Source organism: Suricata suricatta, chromosome 13, assembly GCF_006229205.1.
Source record: "Suricata suricatta isolate VVHF042 chromosome 13, meerkat_22Aug2017_6uvM2_HiC, whole genome shotgun sequence".
Classification (NCBI taxonomy): domain Eukaryota; kingdom Metazoa; phylum Chordata; class Mammalia; order Carnivora; family Herpestidae; genus Suricata; species Suricata suricatta.
The window spans coordinates 13,314,961-13,337,742 of NC_043712.1; the positions used below are offsets into that span (position 1 = coordinate 13,314,961).

Below are 22,782 nucleotides of genomic sequence, written 5' to 3' on the forward strand. Positions count from 1 at the left end.
AACTGAACTTATATCAAACCGGTCAAACTAGAGGACCTGAGCTCCTCTAGGGTAAATGTTAAGATGTGCCATGCACAGCGCATAGTCAAACACAGCCTCTCAGAATTTGTTGAATAAATGAACGACTTGTGGATGTTTTAAATACTTAATTTCATGGAATTTTCTTCTTGACATTTTAACTCTATTTTCTTCTTCTCCTCCTCCTTCTCCTGCTACTTCTTCTTCTTCTTTTTTTTTTTTTTAACAGATAAGCCTTGTAAAGACATTCTCAGGCCAAAGAGAATGCTGCAAAAGAAAATAGAGGAAGAAGGTACTCTCAAAGTTTGATGCCATTGTAAAGAGATTATGATCCTATTATTCAAAGGCTAGAGAAAAATGAACGATTATCTAATTATTTCTAATCCAAATGGAATGGGTGAGAAGAAAGACATGTATAAATGTCTAGCTTACCTCTCTCAGAAAGATTAATCCAAATAAATCTACAACTTCATTTGCTATAAACTCAGTCTGAGGAAAATAAGTATTATTTCTAACTCTAAAAGTCAAAGGTTAACTTTTTATTTGTGACTAATATTTCCTCTGTATAAACTTTATTTGGCAATTAAAATTATATTCTTTCATTTTCTTCTGACCAAAATCATGATTCAATTAACTTTGGGGTGCACCTAGAAACATATTTCTTCTATTCTGTATATTAAACAGCTAAGAGTATTTTGGATTATTCTTTGGGAAATCAGCCTAACAGAAATTATTTTTAAACAATTATTGAAATGGAACTATGACCACTCGTAATATTAAAATAGGAAGAATGTTGAACTGGAAGTCAGTGGCTAGAGTTCAACTAATAATCATGCTTAGTGTAATATAAGAATTCCTTCCATCTGTATATGAGTTATATTAATTCCAACCCCTGTTCTAAGTTCTAACACTATGAAAGACACTGAGTAGTTTGGGCACTTATGATAAAATATGAGCACTTATCGGGGCTCCTGGGTGGCTCAGTTGGTTAAGTGTCCAACTTTGGCTCATGTCATGATCTCCTGGTTCATGGGTTCAAGCCCCATATTGAGCTCTGTGCTGACAGCTAGCTCAGAGCCTGGAGCCTGCTTCCAGTTCTGTGTCTCCTTCTCTCTCTGCCCCCCCCCCTCTCATGCTCTGTCTCTCTCTGTATCAAAAATAAATAAAACATTTTTTAAAACAAAGCAGGATATGAAGGGAATACTTATACAGTTATGACAGCCATTTTCAAGTATTTGAAGGATTCCCCATTAACTTATTTCACTCCAAGGGTGCTGAACCCAAGGTGCCACTTTCAAAAGTTAGTATTTAGCTCAATCCCAAGAAGCTCTTTAACCACTTAGTGTGAGTGAGAGTGGTGAGACCACATTCTCCCATTCCTGGAGTAGCCAGCTGTGTGTGGCGGGTCGCTCACCTGGCCTTGGCTGTAGTTGGGGGCGGAGGCGGGGGCAAGGGCGTGTGGCCATAGAACCCAAGGACCTCTCAGGATCCCTTTTGAACCTGAGGTGTCATGACTCTGTGCCTAATCAAGGACATTTGCATCGTCACCATTCCAGCCGCTAAATACAAACAAACAATTTTGAAGAAGTGTTGCTATGACGGAGCCCACCGTAAGGACTTCGAGGACTGTGACCAGCGTGCCGCCCGCATCACGGTAGGCCCCAGATGTGTCAAGATCTTCAAGGAATGCTGTGCCATCGCCCACCAGCACCGCTCTAAGATGTCTCTTAAAGAGATCCAGCTGGGACGGCAACGTGAGTTTGACATGTTCTATCAGAATTCTGCTCAGTGTGGGGAATCTTGTGTGATCCTGTTCTGCTAAAAAAGGGCAGTTTTCATGTTATATTTAAAATTGAAATCAGACAGGGGCTCCTGGGTGGCTCAGTCAGTTAAGTGGCCAAATTTGGCCAACTCAGGTCACCGTCTCACAGTTCATGAGTTCGAGCCCCATGTGTCTGTCTGTGTGTCTGTGTTGACAGTTCAGAGCCTGGTGCCTGCTTCGGATTCTGTGTCTCCCACTCTCTCTGCCCTGCCCCACTCATGCTGTCTCTGTCTCTGTCTCTCTCTCAAAAAAATAAACATAAACAAAAAAAAAAAATAAAATTGAAATTAGAAAAAAAAATGCCCATTAGAAGAAAATCAGTTCTTGTTTTTGGGAATCCAAGGAGGCATATGTAGTATAGAGTACACGCGCCCCCCAGTCCAGACCCAGGGCAAGTGCAAGGCCAGCTCATTCTATAAACTTGAATGATAATTTATCCTCTCTGAGCCTCAACCTCCTCATTTTTAAAGCAAGAAGCTTGGGCTTAGAGGATCTCCAGTATGCCTCTGAGTTCTAGAATTGTGGGGTTCTGTGATATTACAACCATTAAAAATTTTGTTGATGCCTATGTTGACCAAATATAACAAATGACTTCTAAACTTAGCATGAAGTTAAGTGTACTTACGCAAAAGATGAAATCTTATTTCCGTTTCAACCATAAAATATGTTTTCAGGAATTTGAGAACTCTCATTAATGTGTTGTCAGAACTTTCAGGACGGTCACTGCATTTATATATATAATCAGAACAGAAGGAACAAAAGCAGAATGACAGCTCCCATTTCAGAATCTGATTGTTTCTCTTATAACACTATGTCTTAAACAGCATCCGTGCAAGTGGATATATTTCTGCAAACATAAATTTTTGTGGCCATTTCTCAAAACCATGTTATTAGATATAATAAGGTTGTTTTCAGATGTTGGCTTATTTCAAGGAGCATCTTCACAGACCATCTAGTACAGATACTTTTCATTGTCCAGTTTTTCAACTATAATCATCTGGTTTGGCTTCTGCTGTTGACTTTCTGCTTCTTCCCCCGCCCCCCGCCCCACCTCTCTGGTGCTCCACTCTGCCCCTAATTCTAGACAGCTTGGCCTCCCAAAACTCCTATGGGATTTGCAACTTTGCCAAGGTCGACATGGGCTTCTCGCCCTTCTCTGCAGCCTGCAAACTCCCTGCAAACCGTAAACCTGGACAATTCTAGGGTTCACCAAATCGGTCTCCCTTCTCTCAGGAATCATGGCCCTGGGTCATGTATGCGCTAATGTCTGAAAGCTGTTGTTTTATATAATGTGCCTGTTTTGTTTAGTTTGGATTAGTTTAGTTTGTTTGTTTAGTGTTTTTTAAGGCAGAAGAGTAACTCTTCTTGAACTCATCTTGGACAAAAGCAGAAGTTCTGTCCATTTTATTAAGGGAAACAGAAATAAATTTCCCTTAGGTAAACCTTACTCATTTCATAACATAAACACAATTACAGTAATTGTAAAAATGCAAATGATTTGACAGATTGATCAGTATCTTTTATAATCTCAGGAACACTACACATTTAGCAATTTATGAAACAAATCATTGAAGATATTTTTATGCTTTATTTGTTCTGTCAGGGCTATTAGTGGAGAAATTCTAAGACCTTTAAAATTCTATTTTGTGGGACGCCTGGGTGGCTCAGCCCATTAAACGTCCCACTTCAGCTCAGGTCATGATCTCACGGTTCATGAATTCAAGCCCTGTATCAGGCTCTGTGCTGACAGTGTGGAGCCTGGTTGGGATTCTCTCTCTCCTCTCTCTGACCCTACCTTGCTTGTGCTCTCTCTTTCAAAATAAATAAATCAATTTTATTTAAAAAATCAATAAAGTTCTATTTCCTGGGGCGCCTGGGTGGTTCAGTCGGTTAAGCGTCTGACTTTGGCTCAGGTCATGATCTTACAGTTTGTGGGTTCTAGCCCTGCATCAGGCTTTGTGCTGACAGCTTAGAACCTGGGGCCTGCTTCAGATTCTGTGTCTTTCTCTGTCCCTCCTCCACTTGCACTCTCTTTCTCTCTCCAAATAAATAAACATTAAAAAAATTATAAAGCTCTATTTTGAAATCATTAAACAAAATGTTTCATTGACCTTTCAGAAAATATTTAAGTTATAGATTAATGTCTACCCATGTTTTAAAATTTGGCTCTAAGTAAAATTCATGTTATTTTTTCATAATCACATATACTTTTTCCCCCAGATATAAGGGCCCTGTTACCAGTGAGCAAGCCAGAAATACGGAGCTATTTTCCAGAAAGCTGGTTATGGGAAGTTCATCATGTCCCTAGAAGGTATTATACTTCTTTGACATTCCTCTGAAAAATGTGGGAAAATGCAAATATTATGGCCAAAAATCTGGAAACTACCCATTTCCCAATAGTTTATTTAAGTGTTAGGACAATATTACCGTTTGGTTAAATTTTGTTTTATTTGCTTTACTTTTTTTTTTTTTTTAATGTGTGCCTTGCTCTAGTCATTGGTTCCAGCGCAAAATTAACTCTTGGTGAGGAAGGATGCTATTCTATTTAATTTCATCCCACTTCAGTAAGCCTTTACTGAGCACAGATGTGTGCTATATGCTACAGTAAGCAGCCATTTTCTTTTCTTTTCTTTTTCTTCTTCTTCTTTCATCTTTTCTTTTTTTCTTTTCTTGAGAAAGAGAGAGAGAGCAGGGGAGAGGCAGATAGAAGAGGAGAGAGAGAATCCTATGCAGGCTCCACACTATTAGCACAGAGCCCGACACAGGGCTCCAATTCATGAACCCTGAGCAGCAATCAAGAGTCTGATGCTTAAGCCTCCAGTCAGAGCTACCCAGGAACCCCTTTTTATTTATTTATTTTTCTTTCTAAAATTTATTTTTGAGTGAGAGAGAGCAGAGGAGAGGCAGAGAGAGAATTAAGCAGGCATTTTCATTCTGAAATATCTGTATTATAAAATAAATACCGATTAATGAGAAGAAAGATTCTCTTCTTTCTTTTCAACACACTGTTACTGAATGCCTACCCTGACCCAGGCACTGGAAACAGTGATGAACAGTGCCGAGACCCTGAGCGTCACCATGCATTGGGAACTCAAAGCATTGACTTTTCAAACCTTTAGGCCCAGGCCCTGCATCAGTCTTAACTTGGGTCTCCTGGTCTCTACCTTGTCCTCTCTGTCCTACCTTGTCCATTTCCGCTGACATTGGCCCCAGGGCCAGCATGTCCTCTGGGAAGCCTTCCCACCACTCTCCACTACCCCGTCGTGACTGGGTTAATTACCCCTCCTGATCAGCCCTGTGCCTATATTATACAGAATTATAATGGCCTGTTTACCTGCCTGTCTTCCACATGAAAATGATACTTTCAGGGCAAAGACTAAATTCAGATTACTGTTTTATATTCCAGGCCCGACATAAGGTCCAGTTTGTAGAGACACTCAAATAAATGTGTTGAATCAATACACACTGCCTCTGAACTTTTTAAATGCTTTATTGGTACAGTTATCACAGTGAATTACAATTTATTTACTTAACTGTTTCTTCTACTGACTATAAACTGTATCTTGTAAGTGCTGCATATTCAGTATTTAGTGCTATGCCTGACTCAAAGTTGGTGGGCACTAGCTGTTTGTTGGATCAAAGAGATAAATAGATAAGCCTAATCTCAGTCAGAGTTTTTTTATTATGGGGGCACCTGGGTGGCTCAGTCTATTGGGCATCTACTCTTGAGTTCGGCTCAGGTGATTTCATGGTTCATGGGACTGGGCCCAAGTCAGGCTCCATGCTGACACAGCAGAGCCTGTTTATAAGTTTCTCTCTCTCTGTCTCTCTCCCTCCCTCTCTTTCACTCACTCTCTCCCTCACTCTTTCTCTCAAAATAAATAAATAAACATTAAAAAAAAGAAATTCTTAGTTATGTTGACTTTGTTATGAGCAGTGACAAGATGCATTACTTCACTTCTCTATTTTAGAACGCACCACATGATAAATATTGTTTCTGTATGTTTTGAATTTGTGGTGCTTCAGAGGCATCTTTCTGAAATTGCATTCTCATTTTACAAGTGAAATATTTAAAAACAAGTAACAAGTAGGAGCGTTAATGAATATATTTTTCTTGCTTGTTTTTTCCTTAATACCTGATGTCATTTTGTTCTATTGTGATTTTTTTCTTTCTTCTAAAGCAGTAGGCAGCAAAAATTCTGTTTAGGGAGTGCTGGCAAATGGGGCTAATCAATGTTTTACTTATTTGAATATTAACATGTTAACTTTCAGAAGCCAATTGCAGTTTGTGCTACCCGATTCTCTAACCACCTGGGAAATTCAAGGCGTTGGCATTTCAGATAGTGGTAAGCAAACTTATGTTATATACTCGTTTAAGGAGTGATTTCATTAGCAAAATGTGGGGTTTTTTTTGTTATAATCTATATAACTCACCCAGGACTTTAGTGCTGTCATTTGTTAATTACCTTTTTATTATATCATAAAAAGGCTTGGATATGACTGTATCTTTGACCATACTGACCATCATTCTATAAATGCTGATGTCGAGTTCCCATTTTCTTTGTTTTTCTCAGTCACCGGGAGCTTGAGTAGAGTTAGAAGCAAATGTATTACTTTTCCCTTGGGTTAATTCCCGTTTGTGGTGATTTAGTGCAGATACTTGATTAATAACGTCAAAGTTCATTTTATTTGTTTGTTTGCATTTTTTATTTCTTTGAAATCTTGGTTTCCACAATCAAAATTTTATACCCATTAAATAGAGCCAATAATGAGTATCTAAAAAGAGATTTGGTACTTGAGTTGATAAACATTCTCATGCCTTAAGTAGAATTAAATATTTGTTGGAGAAGTGAAGTTTTCTATTAACACTGATAATTACTGAAATAAAGATCAGTGAGTGGAAAACTCAAGGACATGACAGTACAGAGAAAAACATGATACAGTATTCCTTTTTCTTGAAGGAAAGCAATCCTGAGACACGGTAGTCCTAATAAGGCATTATAGGAATTCCCTAATATGCCTCTGCTTTGCTTTCACTTTGGACTGAAGGTATATGTGTTGCTGATACTCTGAAGGCACAGGTGTTCAAAGATGTCTTCCTGGAAATGAATATACCATATTCTGTTGTACGAGGGGAGCAGATCCAATTGAAAGGAACTGTTTACAACTATAGAATGTCTGGTATGCGGGTAAGTAGGTATCTACAGTAAGTTCAGAAAAATGGAAAAAGGATAAACTCTCTGATTTTATATGAATTCTGTTAGTGGAATGATCACATACACACAGACAAAAACACAAAAATTCAGCTCAGTGAAGGGATGAAGAAAGGCACACTTAAGACATGTATTCTTATAACTCCAGTTTAAAGAAGAATACAAGTCCGTGAGGTCATCGGTACGCTGAGGAGGCTCAGAGAAAGGGGTTCACAGGCAGTCCATTTATGTCCCTGGATTCTGAGTTTTTTGATCGCCTCATGTCTAACAAGCCTTTCCTTCTCTCTGTCTTCACCTTTCAGGCTCATCTTCTCTTTGTAGATCTCGTCATTCGCTTTGAAACTTATTATTTCATTCTTTCTCATTGCCATGTGTAGGAAAGTGGATGGACCTCGAGGGTGTCATGCTAAGCGAAATAAGCCAGGCAGAGAAGGACAGATACCATATGTTTGCACTCATAGGTCTAACAGGAGACCAGGAGAAACCTAATAGAGGACCAAGGGGAGGGGAAGGGGGAAAGAGAGTTGGGGAGAGAGAGGGACGCAAAACTTGAGACACTATTGAATACTGAAAACGAACTGAGGGTTGAAGGGGGAGGGGGAGGGGGGAAAAGAGGTGGTGGTGGTGGAGGGCACTTGTGGGGAAGAGCACTGGGTGTTGTATGGAAACCAATTTGACAATAAACTATTTAAAACGAAACAAAACAAAACAAAGTTATGAAAAATAAAGGCTTATCTTTTAACATAAAAAAAGAAAGTTGTTATTTCAGACATCACACCCCGTTACTTTGTAGCTACAGGTCTGCACATCGCTGAAACCTCCAATCCCTTGACTTCCTCAGTCCTTTGTTACTCATTAGCACTCTGCTATCTTTACTTCACTCCTGGTTCAGGTTAGAATCCATAAAGTACCAGGAACATCATAAACCACACTAATTAAAGTCATGTTAATTCCCTTAATTCTCTCTCACTCCAGGGTACACTCCCTGAAAAACTCTGACCCACCATTTCTCTTCTTTTTGCCAGCACACGGCTAAAGAGAATTATGCAATAGGGTGACTGATTTTGTTTGAAAATCACAGTCGTAAAACTTTATACGGGAACTCAGTGTGTCCAGAAATCTAACTATATTTTTTATTTTTTTTAAATCTATTTATTGTATAATTTACATCCAAGTCAGCATATAGTGCAACAATGATTTCAGAAGTAGATTCCTTAATGCCCCTTACCCATTTAGCCCATCCCCCCTCCCACAATCCCTCCAGCAAGCCTGTTTGTTCTCTATATGTGAGAGTCTGTTATGTTTTGTCCCCCTCCCTGTTTTTATATTATTTTTGCTTCCCTTCCCCTAGTTCGTCTGTTTTGTATCTTAAATTCCTCATATGAATGAAGTCATATGATACTTGTCTTTCTCTGACTGATTTTGCTTAGCATAATACACTCCAGTTCCACCCATGTAATAGCTATATTTTTAAAAAAGCTCTAATTTCATTCTTAGTGGTTTCCAAAAATTTTGCATACACGCTCTCTAAATGCTGAGGGGAAAGCTGTGTACCCCACTGACACATTTTGAATTAGCATCTAAAGTTTTTCATCATGTTTTAAAAATATGCAAATCTATAACCTTTGAAATATTTAAATATTAATGTTTTTAGTGAACTGGTTATATCCAACTGCTAAATATAGCAGAATCTAAATGCCATCACATTCTATTTTAAAATACCCAAATAAACTGTAATTACCAACAGACTAAATACCAATTGCTTTCTCTGTGCACACATATTTCCATTTCACTCTCCTAATGTTGTATATGCTATGCTTGAATGTTTCCTATTGATTACTCTCATACTTTATTGCAAAATAATGTAGATATTTGAAATCAAAAATTTTTTTAAGTTTGCTTATTTTAATGCAGAGAGAGCATGAGAAGGGGAGGAGCAGAGACAGAGAAAGAGAGACATTGAGCACAAGTTGAGTGGGGGAGAGGGAGAGGAGAGCAGAGAGAGGGAGAGAGAGAATCCCAAGCAGGCTCCACATTGTCAGCACAGAGCCTGATGCAGGGCTGGAACTCATGAACCATGAGATCAAGACCTGAGCCGAAGCCAAGAGTCAGACACTTAACCAACCGAGCCGCCCAGATGCCCCTGAAGTTGAAATACATTTAAATTCTATGATTATAAGACTCAAAGTGTCAATTAATTGCTTGTGGATTTAGTTAAAATGTATATGGATTTTGATACACATTTCTCCTCTGCCTTAGAATCTAAGGGATTATTTAACACTGTAAAAATATCGGGGAGCGTTTGTATCCAGACGAACATAGTTGGGGCATACTGTCCTTATCATAAAGTGTTTTAATATAACTGTTTACTGTTGATATTTCAGTTCTGTGTTAAGATGTCTGCCGCAGAGGGAATCTGTACATCAGGAAGCCAAGCCATTGCCAACCGGGGCACGAATCCCTCCAAATGTCTGTTACAGAGAGTAGAAGGTTCCTCCAGTCATTTGGTGACCTTCAGCGTGCTTCCTCTGGAAATTGGCCTCCACAACATCAACTTTTCACTGGAGACGTCACTTGGACAAGAAATCTTAGTAAAAACATTACGAGTTGTGGTAAGAAAAATATGTTTTTTCTGGTTCTTTTTAAAAACACTTTTCATAGGTGAGGAAATTAAGAGCACACTTATCGTGATGAGCACTGAGTAATGAAGAGAACTGTTGAATCACTGTCTTGTACACCTGGAACTAATATAATGATGTATGTTGATTACACTGGAATTGAAGCTTTTTAAAAGAAAGAAAAAGAACAATGGCAACAAAAAAGCCTAACTTTTTTAAGTCTGAAAAAAATGTCAGTAACTTATCACTAAGTGGTTCAGGAAGAGGAACACAGAGAAGAATAATGTAAATGGAATAAAATGTTAACATTTGTGGGAAACTGGGGAGAGGTTTTCTCAGATTTTCTTTTTTACTATTCTTGTAACCTTTCCTTAAGACTGATGGGATGGTTTAAATTTTAAATAAAACAATGATACATACTAATTGTAGAAAATATAGAATACTGAGAAACCACAGAAAAAATTAAGATCACTGATAACTTCCACACCCAGAAATATCCAACTTTAACAATTTGGTATATAGCCTTGCAAGCTTTTCCCTCTAACACATTCAGAAAGTCTTAAAATCTGCATGCCAGACTTTGTGCCAGGTACTGAAGATACAATAATAGATAAGACACAGCCTATGCATTTACAGTTCAGGATTTATAGTCTACAGAAGTTTCCCATTTACAAATGAGTAAACAGGCTAAAAAAGGAAGAAAACTATCATTTATTAAAATACTATTTACCCGCATAGTCTATTGAGTGTTTTCATGTTATCTTACTAAGATTAAGATCCTTGCCAAGAGTCACATGGCTGGTTAATGACAGAACTGGACCTTCTTAGGTCTTTATTCTCTGGTTTAGGTTTTCAGCCGTGAAATCACTTCAGTAAATGTGTACTGACCTATTTTGTGCAAGGCACGCTCTATGCATCCTTGCATGGCGGTTCCGTGCACAGACTCTGAAGACAGGCTGCCTGGGGTTGGACCCTGGCTCCACCACTTCCTGTGGTGTGACATTGGAGAAGTTTCTTGATTTCTTTATGTGTCATTTTCCTCATCTATCAAATAAGAGTAATAATAGCATCTACTTCATAGGGTATTTTTTGATGTTAAATGAGCTAATACATACAAAGCACTTAGCTCAATTACCAGGCTTATAATAACTTCTATTTAAGTATTTGCTTTGTTATGAGAATAGCCAGAAAATCTTACTCTTGCATGTATGAATATAAGTATTTAAAAATATTTGGCCTTCAAAACATGATTTCTCAGTCAGAAAGTGGTCAAGTTGATCCAAGAATTCAGGTCATATAAATTTAATTATTTTATTTTTGTCATTTGAAGGGGGCATCTGAAATCCAGTGAACAATTAAATTAAAGTTAACTGAAGGAGTTCAATTTAATTGTATTCTTGACTGAATGTTTTCTGCCTTTTTAGCCAGAAGGTGTCAAAAAGGAAAGTTATGCTGGTGTTACTCTGGACCCAAGGGGTATTTATGGTAGGCAAAATGATTTTGTATTTTATATGTCATCTTTTGCCCTAGTAATTCAAGTGTATAGGTAACCTGAAACACTGTTTTTCAAAATGTTAACTGTCTAGGATCAGAAATATCCACGTCTTAGTTCACTGACATTCTTGATATTGTATTATACGGTAATGTACAGCATGTATTGTATGGTAATCTGGATGTGTTTAGAACAAAGAAAAATAATTGCGTACGTTTTAAGTGCAGAGCACTGAAATAGTAATAATCACATGAAGGCTCTTATATATTAGTCATTTTGTATCTATCACAATAATAACTTACAATACCTTCCTATAGAACCATCAATCCAAAGAACACCTAAGCAAAAGTCATGTATGTACTTATTTAACATGCATTATTTGAAAATACAATAATGCCGATTAATCTCTTAACCCATTCCTCATTGTTCCTGCTTCTCTGATTTTACCCATCAATAAAGATATTCTGAATCTTCTCACAGAATTTTGTAAACATTTGGGCATCGAATCAAGGCCTAAATATATGCATATATGAACTATATAAATACTTATAATATATATATGAAATTTAGAATGTGTTCAATTAACAATTCTTTTCAACAACGAAGAAGGCAGCCTTCCTTAGTCCTTATTAAATGGTTAAAATTTACCTTATTGCAATGAATCATTTTTGTTTTCTTGCAATGAGCGATGAGAAAAAGTCGAGACCATTATACTCAGAGAGCCATTTCCTCTGAGAAAGCAAAGAATTCAGACCTTTACATTGAAATCAGCTCAGAATCATAAGCTTACCTAGGCTGACTTCAACAGAGTAACAAAATTCATCGTATGTGCATCTGCTAACTTATTTCTTTAATTTTATCTTCCCACAAACCTTCTTCCAGCCTGTCCATTGTGAAGGGTCTATGGGTAGAGATATTACAAATTCTGAGGTTTGGGACCTCATGCAGTTAAATCAAGCCTCAGAACCACTATGTCTTTGGATTTCTTCCTTTTACCCTTATGCCTCCTATTTCCCCAAACGGCCCTGTCTTACACATCCCAGGTATGGACATCAGGGCCGCAAGATGGGAATGATCTTTTATCTGGAGATTAGTCTCTCCATCAAAAATCTTTATTAAATAAATAGTCATAGTAGTAGTAGTAATAGCTATGTCTCTTTATGATCTTGCCATCTGAATTTCCCCTTAGTGTTTTAGACAACTTAAATTTAAGCAGCTCTGTTACTTCCCGGAGAGCTAAAAAGGGTAAAGATGACAAGGAATCCTGCCCAGTGAGTTTGGAGATTTTATTAAATACTTATAATATTTATATCATGGAATTGCTATATCAGTATGATACTTTATAGAATTCCATTTTTTAAATGTTTGGGTTGTTTTGTTTTGTTTTGTTTGAGAGACAGAGAAAGCGTGAGCTGAGGAGGAGCAAGAGAGAAAGAGAAAGAAAATCCCAAGCAGGCTCTGCGCTGACAACAGGGAGCCCAATGCAGGGCTCCAACTCACAAACCTTGAGATCATGACCTGAGCCGAAGGCAGATGCTTAACCGACTGAGCCCCCCAGATTCCCCTAGAATTCCACTTTTTTTTTAAAAGGCTAAGATGCATTTGGAAAAGTAAATGGGCAATAACATCACTGGAAATTTGAAAAAATATATATCAGTGAGGGAGAAGAAAGTATCAGAACAAATTATAAAGGAATAGTAAATAAAATTGTGTGACATCAGCATAAAATGAGAACTAAACGTGGAACCTCAGTCCCATGAGCCCTCATCTTTAGTTCCTGCTTTCTCTCCCCAAGGAACCCTTTGCCTCCAATCTTCTCTTCCCTGGGCTGCAGGGAGTCCATGTCCTCGCCCCCTCTCTTCCTGGCACACCACACGGGCAGTCTGGGCAGGCCCCGCTCCTGTCTTCTCCCTGCATTCCCGACCCCTACTCTTATTTCCCTTCCTTCACACACACCCACTCACATCCTAGTCTACGTCCTATTCTATGTCTCAAGCTTTTAAACTCAACATTCTGTTTTAAAGAAATATTCACTGCTTCTTACATAATGGTTCAGAGTCCATTCCACCACAGTTTTCTCCACCCCATAAACCATGCGGAACATCCTGACACGTCTCCCTTTACAAGTCCGCATCAGCCTTTAGCTGGACTGAGTGTCCGGAAGTGCGACCACTGGGTCAAAGGGCATACATATCCTGAATATTATTTGCAGCTGTCATATTGGTCTTGAGATCGGCTGTGCCACTGACAGTTCCACCAGCATTGCATAAAGGTTGTCATCTGTCTACAGCCTCACCAACACTTGGTATTATTACCTGTGTCTCTAAAATGTGCACTACAATGAGAAAGAATGAAATCTGGCCATTCGTAGCAATGTGGATGGACCTCGAGGGTGTCATGCTAAGCGAAATAAGTCAGGCAGAGGACAGATACCATATGTTTGCACTCATAGGTCTAACAGGAGAAACCTAACATGTGACCATGGGAAGGGAAAGGGGGGAAAAACAGTAAGGGAGAGGGAGGGAGGCAAATCATGGGAGACTCTTGAATACTGAAAACAAACTGAGGGCTGAAGGGGGAGGGGGAAAGGGGATGATGGTCATGGAGGAGGGCACTTGTGGGGAAGAGCACTGGGTGTTATATGGAAACCAACTATATAAAAAAAAAAGTGCCACTTAGGGGGCGCCTGGCTGGCTCCGTCAGAAGAGCTTGCAGCCCTTGATCTCAGGGTTGTAAGTTTGAGCTCCACATGATGTGTAGAGATTACTTTAAAAAATAACATTTTAAATAAATAAATAAAATGTGCTATTTATAAGAGGCATAAAATATCTCATTGTTTTAATTTGGAGTCTTCTGATTACAAATTATTTTTAAGATTTCCCCATATGCTTGTTGGCCATTTGGGCTTCCCATCTGCAAATTGCCTTATCTTATGCGCTTTTTCCTATTTTCCATTTTGGGTTTTCTTGTCTATTTCTTATTGATTTTTGTCTCTGATGTGCTTGCTTTGGTAGCACATATACAAAGATTTTTGTTTCTGGTGCACTTTTTTGAGCAATAATGAACCTACTGGGTTTTGAACAGGAATCCTTTACTCTAATATAGTCAAATTCAGTATAATTTTACATTAAGGCTTTTATATATATTTCTTAATCCTTAAGAAGTCTTTCCCCACCATTAGTTCACAAAGATATTGTTGTATGTTTTATCCTATTGGTTTTACAGATTTAACTTTTTTTTTCAGATTTAACTTTTAAATGTTTTAATCTCTCTGGCATTTACCTTCTTTTAAAAAATTTCTTTTAAGGTTATTTATTTTTGAGAGACAGACAGAGAGACAGAGTGCAAGTTGGGGAGGGACAGAGAGAGACACGGAATCCAAAGCAGGCTCCAGGCTCTCACCTGTCAGCACAGAGCCCGACACAGGGCTTGAACGAACTGTGGTCACGACCTGACCTGAAGTAGGACACTTAACCGACTGAGCCACCCAGGCGCCTCATCTCTGGCATCTGCCTTTATATGTGATGTCTTCATGAGTCTTCTGTCACGATTTCTGACAAGGAGTAAAATGGACTTCCCTTAGTTTTAGTTTTCTCATCTATACCTTTTCTCTCTGGGAGCACAGTTGCTAATGAGAATTGAAATAGTCAAAGGTGGGTATCAATGGGAAAATAGTGGAGGATCAAATTTAGATATTTCAGACAGCCTATTATCATTAAGCATAATGTATTGAGCTTCAACTGTTTGCCAGGCTCTTTGTCTATATTATTTTCACCCTCATAAAAACCTTTTGAGGAAAATATTATTGCTTCTATTGATCTGAGGACACAGCAAAGCGTAGAAAGCTTAAGTGCCCTGCCCACTGTCACGAATAGAGTGAGCTCCTTCTGAACTCTTTCAACCACACCGCAAACCTCTTAAATGTCTTCACTGAGTTCTATTTCACTATTGTATCTTCGGCATTCATTAAAGGTTAATGAAGAAAGAAGTTACCTGAGGAACATTCCTGTCTCTTCTGCAAAGCCCTCTGGCTTGTCCATTAAATGGCAAAATGTCACTATTTTCTTTTAGCATCTGCCCTGTGCCAGGGACTGGGCTAGATGCTGGAATTGCAGCGTTTAATAAGGGATGGCTCCTGTTCTCAAAGCTTCCTTGGCAGGACCATGGGAGGGGGTCCCTCTGTGGGGACTGCTGTGGGCTCTGTGGTAAAGCTTCCTGAGCTCAGGATCCAAGCTCCATCTGCACCAATTCTGTGACCTTGAGCAGTTTGCTTTCCACACCTCCGTTTCCTCATCTGTAACATAAAAATAATAACAGTAGACCTAGCGTACAGGGTTGTTGTAAGATCCGGTGTAACAACGCGTTTAAGACCTCAGCAGAGTGCTCAGTGTTCTATCAGTAGAATGAAAGATGTCATTTTTATGAAATAAACCAATGATTAGAGTAGAAAAGTGCTCTGATACAGGTATGCTAAAACTCTGTTATTGCGCATAGAGAAAAAAATGTCAATGTTAAATTGAGGGAAAGTGGAAAGAATTTCTGAGCATGCTTCCCAGTGGAGATAATCCCTTGTATCCTTGACAAAAGAATTACATTAGTTATTTTTAGCTTTCAGTTCTGAGAATAATTCACTCTCTTTGGACAAAATGGCACGCTCCTTTTTTCTGGTGGATTAAATTTATATGTCCTATTTATTTCCTATCTTGTAATGACCAGGAAGCCTACAGTTAAATTGAATGCACTCTTTAAAGAAATTATAGAAGCCTAGCGTTTGATAAAAACCCTTAATTATCTTTAACTTCCTTTTTAGATTTTAATGTTATTATAAAACAGTCTTTTATTTTAAAGCAATTCCTTGGAAGCTGGTATATTATAAATAATCTGCTACTGGCATTCCCTCAAAAATCCTGTGTAAATCTAATAATTTTTAAAATGTTTATTTATTTATTTATTTGCACTCCTTCTCTCTAGAGAGAGGTAGGGAGGGACAGAGAGAGAGCTCAATGCAGGGCTCAATCTCATGAACTGTGAGATCACATCCTAAGCCTAAATGAAAAGTCAGATGCTTAACCAACTGAGCCACCCAGGCACCCCAATCTAATAATTTTTTTTTAATTTTCAGGTGTCATTAGCAGACGAAAAGAGTTCCCATTCAGGATACCATTAGATTTGGTCCCCAAAACAAAAGTCAAAAGGATTGTGAGTGTCAAAGGTAAATTGACACAAGCCAGTTTTATTTCTCATTTCATGTTATGCTTCAAACTACAATCAAATATGCTCGTGATTATTGTTTCCCCTCTTCCCTCCTGAGCAGCATATACAAATCCAACTCTACTCCTTCCTCCTTCAAACCCCCAGCCATTTTTCCAATTGTTTTCTTGCATTGGCCTGATTTAATAGAGGTTCATTCTCCCATAATGGAGCATGGGAGACTGTCATTGACCCAAACACTGCTCTAAAACTTTCCATGATCTTAGCAACCACGCTTGCTCCGGAGAAGGCTTTACGACCTACACACGGCGTCACCATAGGTGCCCCCTCCCACTGAAACATCAGTCCCCAAAGGGTTCTCTCCCTTCTGGTACATTTGCAGAAGGGCAGCTTTGGTGGGTGTTCCCTGGTCTCTATTGAAATTATAATTCAATAACATATCATCAAAATAATAGAATGTCTTGACTACATTTTAGCTCAGAGTTCTGGACTCACAGAATGTTAGTACTGGGGAAAACTTTTCTGTTTAAGTTTATTTATTTATTTTGAGAGAGAGAAAGAGAGGGAGTGCATGCAAGTGAGTGTGAGTGGGGGAAGGGCAGAGAGAGGGAGAGAGAATCCCGAGCAGGCTCCACTTTGTCAGCGCCGACACAGGGTTCAAACTCAGAAAACTCGAGATCATGATCTAAGCTGAAATCAACAGTTGGATGTTTCGGGGCACCTGGGTGGCTCAGTCAGTTAAGTGCTGACTTTGGCTCAGGTCATGATCTCACAGTTCATGAGTTCCAGCCCCACATCGGGCTCTGTGCTGACAGCTCAGAACCTGGAGCCTACTTTGGATTCTGTATGTCTCTCTCTCTGCCCTTACTCTGCTCATGCTCTCTCTCACTCTCTCTGTCTCAAAAATAAATAAACATTAAAAGAAAAAAAGTATTTTTAATTAAAAAGAGTTAGATGTTCAACAGACTAAGCCACCCAGGCACCTCAGGGAAAAACCTTTTTAATCATGTGCAGTTCTGTTGGATATGTAAATACTGGTTTGCCCAACGTCACATGGTGAGTTATGGACAAAGCTGCGCAATCCAGGCTTTTTGCTTTGCTTTGTGGGAGCAATTGATTAATAGGGTTTACAGTGTCTGAAGCTATCAGGTTGAACAACAACTAATTTGCCATGTCCTCTATGCAGTAACTGCCCACTACATTATACCATCTAACCACCATATGCGAGTGGTATTTTTAAGCCTATTCTTCATGTTTCTTTCTTTTTTTAATTTTTTAAAAATATTTTATTTTATTTTATTTTAGAGAGAGAGCAGAGGAAGGATAGATGGAGAGGAAGAGAGAGAATCTTAAGCGGGTTCTATGTTCAGCGCAGAGCCCAAGGTGGGGCTCGATCCCATGATCCTGGGATCATGACTTGAGACAAAATCAAGAGCCAGACACTCAACCACCTGAGCCACTCTGGTGCTCCTTGGTGTTTCTTTTAAATCCATATTCCTGACCAGATCCTTTTTGTCTCTCCCCAGCTAAAAAGTAATTCAACTGCTTAGATGAAAAGGAAAGAACAGGAATATTTGCTCTTCTCTCATTTAAAGAATTTTTTAAAATATTTATTTCTGAGACAGAGACAGAGACAGTGTGTGAGTGGGGAAGGGGCAGAGAGAGAGAGGGAGACACAGAATCCAAAGCAGGCTCCAGGCTCCGAGCTGTCAGCACAGAGCCCGATGCAGGGCTCGAACTCATGAACTGTGAGATCATGACCCGAGTCAAAGTTAGATGCTTAACCAACTGAGCCACCCGGGCGCTCCAAGTCTTCTCTCTGCTTAAAATATACCATTACTCAGAGGTTGATAGAAATTGGTTGTGTCTACCTTGAGGTTTTGTTTGTTTGTTTGTCACAGGATTGCTCATAGGGGAGGTCATGTCTACAGTTCTGAGTCAGGAAGGCATTGACATCCTCACCCACCTCCCCAAGGGGAACGCAGAAGCAGAGCTGATGAGCATTGTCCCAGTATTCTACGTTTTTCACTACCTGGAAGCAGGAAAAAACTGGAACATTTTTCCTTCTAATGCATTTGCTCAAAAAGAGAAACTGAAGAAAAAATTGAAAGAAGGTAAAAAAATTCATTCTACATATTTTACCTAAAAATCTTGTGATTCTTAAACCAATGGTTCAATTAAACCAGTATATAATTTTATGCATTATACAAACACATAATTGTAAAAGCATTTCTACAAAAAAGAAAATCGTGAAGTAGACACAACTGCATAAACAAACATTGTAGCATTTTGGCTTCACTCACCAAAATCCCTGGATGAGAGACAAGACATCTGCATTCCAGCCTCTACAGAGCACTTCCTTCCTCCTTGAATGAGCTCAGAATGTTCTACTTGATAATTCCCAATCCAAGCGATTCATATACCTCTTTTAAGAAATTTAATGTTGGCCACAGAGCACCTGCATGCTGCCCAGCCCCGAAGGCAGTTTACCATTCCCAGGGCCGATAAAGCGCTCTGTGCGTAGAAGTAGAGGTCAATGAAGCATGGTGTTCCTTCTCTTGTGCCCCACAGGGATGGTGAGCATCATGTCCTACAGAAATGCTGACTATTCGTACAGCATGTGGAAGGGTGGCAGCGCCAGCACCTGGTAAGGTTTTGATTTGCATTTTCATGTAACGCTTGCCTACCTAACTGAAGAATAACAATCTTAATGGAAAGCCCATCCATCCAGTGGCTCAGGCTAAACGTCTGCTTATTTTTCATTGCCCTCTTTCTCTTACAAGCCATGTCTGATCCAGCAAATACTTCTGGCTGTACCTTCAGAATATATCCTGAACTTGACTGCTTCTCACCAACCCACCGCACCATCTTGGTCCAAGCCACTCTTGTTTCTTTGTTGTTTTTTTTTTTTAATTTAAATCCAAGTTAGTTAACGTATAATGTAATATTGGTTTCAAGAGTAGAATTGAGTGACTTATCACTTACATATGACCGCCAGTGCTCATCCCAGCAAGTGCCCTCCTTAATGCCGATCACTCATTTACCCCATCCCGTCACCTGCCTCCCCTCCAGCAACCCTCAGTTTTTCTCTGTATTCAAGTATCTCCCATGGTTTGCCTCCCTCTCTGTTTTTATCTTATTTCTCCTTCCCTTCTCCTATGTTCATCTGTTGTGTTTCTTAAATTCCACACATGAGTGGAATCATATGATATTTATTCTCCTTTGACTGGCTTATTTTGCTTCGCATAATACACTCCAGTTCCATCCATGTTGTTGCAAATGGCAAGATTTCATTCTTTTTGATGACCAAGTAATATCTCATTTCTTCTTACCTGGATTATTGCCCTAGCCTCCTCTTGTCTTTCATCTCAGCCCTTGCCCCTCTTGGTCTATACTGAACGCAGCAGCTGGAGTGACCCTGTTAAAACATGTTAGGTCACGTCATGAAAACCATTCAGGAGCTTCCCATCTTACCCAGGGTAAAAACTAAACTTCTTACTGTGAGCCACAAGGCCCTACATGGTCTGGCCTTGCCTCACCTCTCCAGCTGTATCCCCTCCTTCTCCCTTTCATTCCACTCAAGCTCTGCTGGCCTCTGCAATGTTCCCTGAACATAGCAGGCATGCTTCCCCTTCAGGGCCTCTGCACTGACTGTTCCCTCTGTCTGAAATGCTCCTCCCCAGGCAGCAGCGGTTGGCCCCCCTACCTCCCTCAGGTCTTTACCAAAAGTCACCTTCCCCGCGAGGCCTCTGCGAATCATTCTCATCCCATTCCCATCTCCACATTTCATCCCAAGCTGTCCCTTTCTCCAGAAAATCTATCATTAACATTCTTACTTATCTCACTTGTAGTCTGTCTTGCTTCTGGAATGTACTCTCCACATGGGCAGTTCCTTGGAACTGGTGCCTGTTACACACCTGACATAGCAGGTGCTCGCTAAGTGCTTATTCAGCGAAGCATGATAACCTCCTTATGTTTGATGATTTGAGGGAAATTGAATTCTTTGGAATTAATTGAGAGTCTCCATGGCAGTCTGCTTTCAAACAATGCTATCATGTGCTGATGAAATATCTAATGAAAACATGGTGCTCCAGGTGCTTTGTAGATCCTACTATGTGAAGACTTTGAAGGATTTGACAATCTACGGGGTGCCTGGGTGGCTCAGTCGGTTAAATGTCCAACTTCACCTCAGGTCATGATCTCATGGTTCATAGATTTGAGCCCCGCATCAGGCTCTGGGCTGACAACTAAAAGCCTGAGCTGCTTCCGATTCTGTGTCTCCTTCCTTCTCTGCCCCTCCCCTACTCATGCTCTGTCCTCTCTCTCTCTCTCTCTCAAAAATAATAAACATTTAAAAAAAAGATTTTACAATCTGGAATAATTGACTTTTATATTATGCCCTTTTAACTACTAGGAGTCCCCAGGATTTCGTCCTTGACCCTCTTATTTTCTGTAGTTTCTCGTTGTGCAATTTCATCTTACCCCATGATTTTCATAATTTCTACACAGATGATTCCTTAATTAATGTCTCAAGGCCTAGCCTCTTTCCTAAGCTCCAGATCCATATTTCCAGGGATCTGGGAGTCAAAGGCCCTTCAAACATAATCCATGCCACATTCATTCTTTTGTTTTTGTTTCCTTATTATGTGGGCAGCAATACTCTACAAATTTGAATCTTCCCTTTCCTTTTGGCTCTATATCCAACAGTCATCAGGTCCCACAGATTGTACCTTAGAAGTGGGTCTAACCATGAGTGGGTGGCACATTTTAAAAGACACATAGACCTCTGGAACATGCCAACTGGAGGATAACAACCAGGATGCAAGGGGTGGGTGTTGGTGAGACTGGAAACCAGCCCAGCAGCTGCTGAGGACTCAATGCCTGGAGAACAGAAATCCCCTGTTCCCTCCAGAAGATGCAATAACCTCTCCGTAGATACTTCTCAAGAGTTCTAGCAAGACTGAGCAGACGGTGTTTAGCCAGAAACACGGAAATATTTGGGTACTTTCCCAGACCCAACTCTACAAGTTCCTTGAGAGAAACATATACACAGAAGAAAATGGTCAGTACCTGAATACTTACAAAGTATTTTTTTGAGAAATATAAGGAAGATACAAAAAAAGTGCATAGAATAATATATCATTCATTTTAGAAAGAAAAATGAAAATAAATTGTTTAAGTTGGGGTGAAAGCCAAGTGGGCTGATTCAGAAGCACCTGAGGGGCTGAAGTGTGGGTAGCTCTTGGCAGCTCAGAGAGCGAGGGAGCAGGAGCGGGAGGAGGGAGTAAGAGGTGTTGTGCGGTTACGAATTAGACACTCTCACATACTCTTTAAGAGGTTTAGGAAAGACTGAAGTTGCTTCAAAAAGCAAAAATACAAAACAACAAAACACCTCAGTAATCATAGAGTTCAAGCTTCCTTGTGCGGTAGTGAGTTCTGCATCAACAGCATGGCTCAAGGGGAACAAGGTAAACACTCCCACGAATGTTGGGGAAGGAAATTCAGGCAAAATTCTTGGACAAGATGTTAGATTAGATAGCTTTACCCATTTTACAATCTAGAGTTTTAAGATTTTGCTCTTCAGGGTCTCATGTTCACGTATCCACACCCTGACTCAAAACTATTTGCACCACCCCTATTGTCTTTACTGTCAGAGTAATTTTGTTTTTAATCATCAGGCACCACTTTTTAGGTTGTGTTTTGCTGGTTAACGATACTGCAATCACAAAAGATGTGCTGTTCACATTTGTTGACTGAATGTTTTTGGAGATCTTAAAATCTTCTCTTCACCTGCGCATTGGTGACAACTTACTTCAGAACTGTATGATTAAAAATATTATTTTCTTTTAAATAATAAATATTGTATTAACTAAAACACACTATAAATTGGGAGCCCATAGGGATTAAACATCTAAATATTAGTCATGTGATCTTGTCTTATAGGTTAACAGCTTTTGCTTTAAGAGTACTTGGACAATTAAATAAGTACATAGAACAGAACCAAAATTCAATTTGTAATACTTTATTGTGGCTGATAGAGAATTGTCAACTAGAAAATGGATCTTTCAAGGAGAAATCGGACTATCAACCAATAAAATTGCAGGTAAGGAAACCAAATATGCAGATTAGCAACAGTTTTATTTACAAGTTTGAGTTTTCTTCTCATCCTATTTTAGGAGTTTGAAGAAGAAAAAATAAACGTAACCCTTTAAGAAAGTCCTGTCATGTACAGGCAAAGAATATGAAAATTCTTCTCATCCTACTCTTCACAAAATTCAATATAGGTCACATGAGTGATGTCTTTGACATCATCTTGTGTAACAGGCATTGGTGGCTCAGGGGTGTGAGTGCTAGAGATCTCAGAACAGGTACAATGTACTAATCTGTCCACATACCCTTGGTAGAGAA

At 39.4% G+C, this 22,782-nt stretch overlaps 1 protein-coding gene and 1 long non-coding RNA gene across 2 annotated transcripts in view; one reads left to right on the forward strand and one right to left on the reverse strand.

Annotated features, from left to right (window-relative positions):
* Positions 1 to 22,782, forward strand: part of C5 (complement C5) — an 84,843-nt gene that overhangs the window by 37,399 nt on the left and 24,662 nt on the right. Inside the window, 11 exon segments of the mRNA XM_029920942.1 lie at positions 248 to 310; positions 1,575 to 1,772; positions 4,061 to 4,151; positions 6,113 to 6,186; positions 6,890 to 7,029; positions 9,438 to 9,665; positions 11,096 to 11,156; positions 16,286 to 16,375; positions 18,276 to 18,488; positions 18,946 to 19,021; positions 22,318 to 22,477. Coding sequence (XP_029776802.1) covers positions 248 to 310; positions 1,575 to 1,772; positions 4,061 to 4,151; positions 6,113 to 6,186; positions 6,890 to 7,029; positions 9,438 to 9,665; positions 11,096 to 11,156; positions 16,286 to 16,375; positions 18,276 to 18,488; positions 18,946 to 19,021; positions 22,318 to 22,477 — 1,394 coding nt within the window.
* LOC115276833 lies at positions 229 to 15,451 on the reverse strand. Its single transcript, XR_003902111.1, has 2 exons — positions 15,157 to 15,451; positions 229 to 285 (listed from the first exon to the last, which is right to left on the reverse strand). It is a non-coding gene; the product is annotated as an uncharacterized LOC115276833 (long non-coding RNA).